The sequence below is a fragment of the Synchiropus splendidus genome, chromosome 15 (genome assembly GCF_027744825.2).
Source record: "Synchiropus splendidus isolate RoL2022-P1 chromosome 15, RoL_Sspl_1.0, whole genome shotgun sequence".
Classification (NCBI taxonomy): domain Eukaryota; kingdom Metazoa; phylum Chordata; class Actinopteri; order Syngnathiformes; family Callionymidae; genus Synchiropus; species Synchiropus splendidus.
The window spans coordinates 13,973,643-13,981,123 of NC_071348.1; the positions used below are offsets into that span (position 1 = coordinate 13,973,643).

Genomic DNA, 7,481 nt, shown 5'->3' on the forward strand with positions numbered 1-7,481 from the left:
TTTCTGTGGAATAAATAAAAGCTAAAAAGAGCAGTCAGAGCATTGCTGTATAACATTATCACAGTATCCATTCTTAAAACTCTAAACAAATAATTGGGCATTTTTTAAGTCCCATTGCATCTCGTGTTGTACCACTCACCATCTTTGTAGTGTAATCAAAGTATATTCTTTTCTCTGTTTTTTAAGTGTCTTTTACTTGTACATGCACCATTACTCCCAATAACGATGATCGGTTAGTGGTGTTGCATAAGCTTCCCCCTGCTATTACGGTAAGGGTATGAGTGAAGGGGGCGGGGAGCAGCTCGGCGTGTGTTTACAGCCGCTCGCTGTAGTAGAGCGTCCTGTCCGGACCAACACATGAGAGGGCGGGACAACCAGAGCCCGTGCAGACAGCCAACCAGCGATGAGCATCGCAATCACTGGTCGGATGGGTCGGCCAATAGCGCGCGCCGCTGCCAGGCCAACAGCCAATCGCATACGCGCAAAACGTGGGCACGTGGACTCGTGCACATGTTGACGCTCGTAAAGTGGCAGCAGAAAGAGCTAGCAAAGACAGACCCCGATGGTCGGCCGGGCGGTGCGCGCGTGAGCGGAGCTGCGATGGTAGTCCTGTCGCAGACATTGTACTGACCGTCCGGTTCTGCTTCAACCAGGAGATACAGCGCGTCTCGTGGCAGCTTCGAACCCCCCCCTCAAAACTGGCGGTGAGTATTCACACTTTATTTATAATGGCTTTCCGAAGTTTGCGTTAGAGCCCGGAGGAATGTGTCCCGGCGCTGTTAGCGTGTCTCCGTCACCACACTGCAGTTTAATTATACATTTTACTCTCCGTCACCCCACATGACCCAGTCTGTCAAAAACAATTTATTTTCATGTGTGATCTCTGATTTGCTGTCACGTAAATCGGATTAGAAATATAAATCGCCTGAGTACATATTTGCGAGGATCGTTGTCTGTTTGTTGTTTGCTGGTCCAACATCCAGACGATCTGACGCGGTCCGTACCTGTGCAGACTGTGACAACACATGCCGCCGCCACCCACATCCCTCCGACATGTGTCCCGAATAATTTACCAACTGACGAGATGGCAACTCAACAAACAAGGCGGAACACCGAAACTTGATTAATTTTGACATGTATTTTTAGGGGACATCAACACTTGTATATGGTGTGTGAGACATTGTTCTGGATCGACTTAGTTTGGTACCAAAATATCCGTTATTTGATGTGTTGAAGCTTATATTTTGTAAATCTCACTCTATCCCCGTGACCCCTCTTACTTGCTCCTCCGGAGGATCAGAGAGCAGCAGAGATTAGTCTGGGGGAGAAAGGGATGCAAGATGAGAGAGGGATGGGTGGATACGTGGAATCTAAAATAAGAGAAAGAAGGGGCGCACCAGACTAGTGTGCACGCCGGATAAGATGAGCTAGAGGGAGAGAAGAGTGGCATACAGAAATGCAGCCGGAGAGGAAATAGAGGTTTGTGTGAGTGAAACCAAGGGGGGGATGGAGAGCAAAGCAGGGACAGAGAGGAGGGGCGAGAGAGAGAGTGCACTGGAGGCAGCCAGAGAGACTGCCTATTCTGATTCCACTACTCTCCGAGCTCCCATCCCCCTCACATTTTATCTCTCCTCCTCAGTCTCCAATCTCTTCAATGGGAGCCAGACGTACACTACCATTGTGTGCCTACTGCCTACCCCCCACCCCCCTGCACCATGTTAAACTAGGGCACATCTATACCCACCATTTTGAGTAATTAGGCTTATTATTTTGGGGAATAGGTTTGGGCAGACAGAAGCTTTGGATCTTGTATTGCTTGGCCCGCCCCCAACTTGACTGACAACTAGTGTCAGACTGGTTTTGTGTGTTTCGTAGCTTGTTATTTTTGCTGTAACGCTGAATGTTCTGTACCACCAGACAGCTATGCAGTCCCAGGGCAGCACTTCCTCTCAACCTTCCTTTGACTCGCTGAGCTCCAGCGACAGTCTCCTGTTCAGCGACTCGGAGCAGGCAGAGGACGACTCCGACGTCTTCCTAACAGACAGCTCACCCTCCGTCATCATCAGCGGAGCAGCCAGGGCGCCCGAAGACAGAGCAAGGGTGTCGGGAAGCCCGGGCTCCCAGTGGGCCTGTGATGGTTTCACCGACAAAGAGGAAGAGGAGGAGTCATTCAGGCTGGGGAGCAGTGGAAAAGCAACTCGCAGTGACTTGGATGAGTCTTCCAGCCGCATCCCAAAGTCAGAGGGAGACCTTTTATTTGCTCAGAAGGTAAATTCAGGTTTCTCTAGATTAAAAAGGCAGACAGTTTTCAGACTTTTTATTATATTAAATAGCTTTATTAATCGTCACATATATTAGATGTACTTTCTGCTTAAAGCTTAAATAATAATAAACAATGCTTTAATACTAGTGCCTGGCTGTAACAAACGCTCACATTGCCTCACACCCTCTTAGTAATCCATCTTGTCTCTGTCTCCTCGCGTCAGTGTGCTGAGCTGCAGGGTTTCGTCAGGCCACTGCTGGAGCTGCTGAATGGGCTGAAGAAAGGAAGATTCGACCGAGGTAAGCATCCTTACATCACTGGCAATAGACAGGGCGCATGAGGCTGTTGTGGGAGGCAGAGGTGTGTTTTGACTCAATATACTGATGTAGTCTAAAGTGCAGAGTGTGGGTGAACAAGTCATGCTGCGTGTGTACTGATAACCCAGGAGAAAGTGCTGTGGGTGTCTGAGACTCATGCGGTTAGCGATCCTGTATCCGGGTGGAGCCGCTGACTGGTGTTTTTTTTTTTTATCTGCAGGGTTGAGTAGTTTCCAGCAAAGCGTCGCTATGGATCGAATCCAGCGGATTGTGGGTGTTTTACAGAGACCCAGTAGCGGGTAAGTGCTATGACTAGCTGTGCAGCCCCAGGACTGTGGATGGTTCTAAATACACGGTTGGTTCTGTGTCCCTCAGGGAGAAGTATCTGAACACCCTCCTCCAAGTGGAGATGATGCTGAAACTTTGGTTCCCTCAGATCCAGACTCTTCCTGTCTCATCCACTTCCAGCGCGGCTACTTCTCCCGCTCGCTCTCTCCGAGACACTTCCACCTCCACCCCCCCACACAAGCACCGGGACCAGCTACATATTCCCGTCAAGGTGTGATTTCATCTTCTTGAGCCCCTTCCCAGTCACTGCAGTCAATGCTAACTGACCCCTCTTTTTGTTTTCCAGAAGCGAAGGCTCAGCTGGACAGGGACAGACTCTCCCTCGCCGTCTCCTGTTCTTCTCAAGTGCTCAGGCAACAGCTCTGCTCCGAAGAGGATGAAGTTGGAGGATGGAGAAAGTCATCCTCCACCTCCATCTTTGCCTTCAGGATCGAACCAAAACCTTCCAGCAGGATCGGAACTCAGTCAGGGAAATGAGGAGGCTACTGGAAAGAGCAGTGAGGGCGGGGAACCTGAAACTCTCTCAAAGTACAAAGCAGGTCAAAGCTCTGAGCCGAGCCTCACCTGGGTGCACGTCGCCCCCATCCTTTCCCCGAGAAAGGCCTGTCAATCGCACAAGGGCGCCACATCGGAAGGTGACAACCAGCATGCCATGGCTGGCCGACCGCCTAGCAGGAGGGGCAGTCCAGCTACCCAGGACAGCTCCATCTCCTCCACCACCCCCCACAAACACCCCAAAAATCAGAAGAAATCATTGCGGTGCCAAAGCCAAACTTTAACTGCACAACAATGTGAAACTCAGACCAACCAAACCTGCCAGGGTCAAGACCAATCTCATGACACAGTCAAGCCTTTGTCCAGGGTTTGCCCCACCCCCTTAGAGACCTGACGCTCCAAACAACTGAGCCAGCAGCCTGGCGGCGTTGCACCTTATCAGGCTAGATGCTGCTGTGGCTATAGGAATGAAGGGAGCCTGATGTTTGGAAAGCATTAATAGAAGAAGGGAGGAAAGGATTTGGTGCTTAATATGGATGATGATCTCGCACAAGACCATCACAAGGAACATGATTGTGGCAAATGTGTCGATAATCACAATTCTCTGATGCAAATATGCACAAAGGGAGAAAAAAAACCTACACTTTATTAAGAGTTTTTACAAAAAAGAAGAGATTATTAAGATGAAAAATGGTGTCTCCACAGAGTAGCAATCATTGATGACTGACTTGAAAACTTGAGGGACACTGATGTTGGCATCGTGATCAGAGAGAAAGCTTTCAATCTGTGAGAGATGAATAATGTTACAGTGACACAAAAAAAGAGGACAAAAAGTTGCCCCTTGCGCATGGAAAGACTTGATGCATTCGACTTGAAAAACAACGTAATCATGTAGCAGGAGACCAGCATGGCGTCACACGGCGCTCACGCTCTGGAGGCTGGAACAAAATGATGTCATCAACTCAAGAATGTAACCCAAGAACTGAACTGCTTCTTGACCGGCAAGACCCTCAGGGGACTGACATCACCTGGGTCGAAGGTCACATTGCGGAACGCTTCCCGCTGTGGATGCATCAGCATGGAGAGCCCCTTACCGGCACAACAATGAATCATCAAAAGCAACAGGAAAACCGAGGACCACTCATGGACTCCAGAGTCACTGCAGATAATTTATTCATTTGTTGATCTGACACTGCATTTATTTATTTTGTATTTATTTATTGGGCAGCTGAGTATCACCTGCTGTGCACCGCTGCAGCCAGGGTTGTTTTTTTTTTTTAGGTGTTTGGGAAGGTGCTGTTTGGTTTGGAACTTCTATCAGAGTGGCGAGTGACATCTGTTGATTGGACTACTGTGCCTTTTTACTAAAATGGGATGTGATCATTTCAGCAACCAATTCAGTGCATTCACACTGCGTTTTGATTGTTTGCTCGTCCAAACCGATTCATGAAAGCAAACTCATGTAAGTCAGCCTCTCATCAACAACCTAACTTTGAAGGCTGCGTTCACGTTACTGTTTTTTTTTTCTGGAATCAGTCTAACAGCCACGGATTCGTCTGACAGTTTACATTCAAAACAAATCCGGTCTGAGTGAATGAATGAACTTGTAATGTGGATGTAGCTTTTTTGTAACAACACAATTCAGTTTTTAGACTAAACAGCAGCTCCGTTTTGTACAAAAAACATGAAGCCTTTTCTAATATTCTTAAGATGTGGAATAGAGCGAACCGCACTTAAGTGCTCTGATGAAACTTGAAAAATGCAACTGAACCTATAAAACAAGGAGGAAATCGATTGCACCACTCTGCTGCTGCTGCTATCGCTCCAATTACAATGTCATAGGAAGTGTTCTCTTCATTTAGGAAGGAAACAGACCGATGTGTTTTGATAGATCCATTTTGCATAAATGTTGGGAGTATTTGACTAAATTTGTATAATTGAATAGAGATGGAGGGAACGCTGTGTAGTCAAACTCTCCTATAAACCATCACATGTGAACAGAGAACCACTTGCAGCCTGCGTTCTACTGCCTCTATTGGTTGAGTCCTCTAACCTTCAGTTCCAGACGGTCCTAGCATCCCTCTCCATCCCTGACGCGGTGGTTGGATGTGCCAGACGCTGCCTCCCCAGCCGAGGCCGCAGGGGGTCTTCCAGCCTGCTCCTGTTTTTTTTTTTTTTTTTTTTTTATACAGTTGTGATATAACAGAGAAACCAATTGCACTTATTTTTCATTGTTCATGTCATTTTTTTCATACATGTTTTCTACTGCAATGACCATCGCTGACTGGTCAGGACGAATAATGTCTTCTTTATTTTGACTGCCTTCTTCTTCCACTGTAAAAGCTGACTGTAGTTCCTCTTGCCCCACCCCTCCCCCACACTACTGCATCCGTCTGCCTTCGCCCTCCTTCGTCTTCCTCAGTCTTACTCTCTTTCTTAACTGAACTCTTGCTCATCTTTACATGATATTACTCTTCTGGCTACTTTTTCAGTAATGACACAAAAAAGAAAAAACCTTTTAATAAATTTTGGAAAATGAATATTGTCTTGTGGAGTCTTTATTGGAGCGTTATCTCCGGTGATGGAATTTGCTACAGCCCTTGCTTAACTGAAGCAGATTTTGGAGACTGTACATTTGGAAGTGGGAGGAGCGGCGTGTATGAGACTACAGTAATCTGCCTGGCGGGAGCAAGGAGGGGGGCTGACTGATCCTTGAACCAGCTGCTACTACGGAGAGCAAACACCATGCGAAGAAAAACACTAATTTAAAATGTGTTCAAGATTTAGACTCTAACTCCTGAGTAGAGTTAAGGTATCAAGAAATATTGTAGCATGCTTTTTAATGACAGTTTTTTGTGTATACTTTACATCTAGTACACACACAACTGTTTGGTCAAAATATGTGAACCCAGTCAAACACAAACATTGGAGTGCAAGTTGTGGTCAACCTCACTGAAGAATTTGATCTCGAGCTGTCATGGGCCCCAAAATGACTCCATAGGCTTCATCAGGCCCCAGAGCCCGGCATTTGACACAGGCTCAAATACTTCTATGACTAGTACAGCGGACAGTAGCCTGCGATGAGCGCCTTCCTAGAGTTAGACCCAAATATCTTTTTATCCACAGAGCATCACTTGATCACTTGATGTAGCTAACAGGCGGGTCATCCCTCTCTGAATGAGCTCCATCCATCTAAAGGAGATTTTCCATTCTGACTTGGGAGTTTGATATAACAAACAATTCTGGAGTAAATAAGGGACAAATTGATCTCCCAGATTACACAATCAGCACTTTTTTAACAACATTAAAGCCTCATAATTCCCAGAGAAAAAAACTATACTGTGGACTGCATCAAAATTGGATCATTACAGTTGGAATTTTGATTGTTGTTTGATTGTTGTTGTGAACCTGTCCTTTCTGGCGAGGGTGTATATGGTTGTGTGCCATCAGCTGTGGTTTCCTCCCACAGTCCAAAAACAAGCAGGTCTGTCTATATATGACTGACTGGCACCTGTGAACCCAGCCTTCAAGTAGCAGAACTGATAAGTGAATATCAGGGATATTACCACGATGGAAATATTTGGAAGTTGGGTAGCTAGTTGTTCCTACTTGATTTGGCTAGATATCAAAATAAAGAGCTCTGTTTTCTCCCCACATTTCATGCAGACTGCACATGGCAGCGGGGTTGCAGAATTTAGGGGGTGTGGTCGGCTTGCTTCTCCTCAGTCGGGATGAAGTCAGCCTGGCAACACACACACGCTCACGCACCTTCAAGCGGACTAGTTACTGGTTGGTTTGGCGATGGGCTCGTCTCTGACACACTGACTGTACATTACAGCAGACCGCCCCTCCACACTTGGTTCCCCCCGCCTCTCTCACTCCTACCTCAGTCCCCTCAGCCCCCCCTTGTCTCCATGCAGTTTTTAGCAGAGAAGCCCCTGCCCTCCTGCCGCTCCTACCCCACTTCTCCTGTGAAGGATGGAAACCAGGGGCAACAGGATAGGATGAGTAGAGGGCACATGTTTGAAGGCCACGCAGCTTTCATATCATAACTATAG

At 47.1% G+C, this 7,481-nt stretch overlaps 1 protein-coding gene across 3 annotated transcripts in view; it reads left to right on the forward strand.

The window, feature by feature from the left end:
• Positions 1-5,925, forward strand: part of LOC128771593 (uncharacterized) — a 52,123-nt gene extending 46,198 nt beyond the window's left edge. For all 3 annotated transcript variants that reach the window (XM_053887050.1, XM_053887048.1, XM_053887051.1), the window contains 6 exons: positions 654-704; positions 1,918-2,268; positions 2,487-2,562; positions 2,801-2,879; positions 2,956-3,139; positions 3,215-5,925. In XM_053887050.1, the coding sequence (XP_053743025.1) occupies positions 654-704; positions 1,918-2,268; positions 2,487-2,562; positions 2,801-2,879; positions 2,956-3,139; positions 3,215-3,817 (1,344 nt within the window). In that variant the 3' untranslated portion in view covers positions 3,818-5,925. The remainder of the gene's footprint in view (positions 1-653; positions 705-1,917; positions 2,269-2,486; positions 2,563-2,800; positions 2,880-2,955; positions 3,140-3,214) is intronic.
• The last annotated feature ends 1,556 nt before the right edge of the window (positions 5,926-7,481 follow it).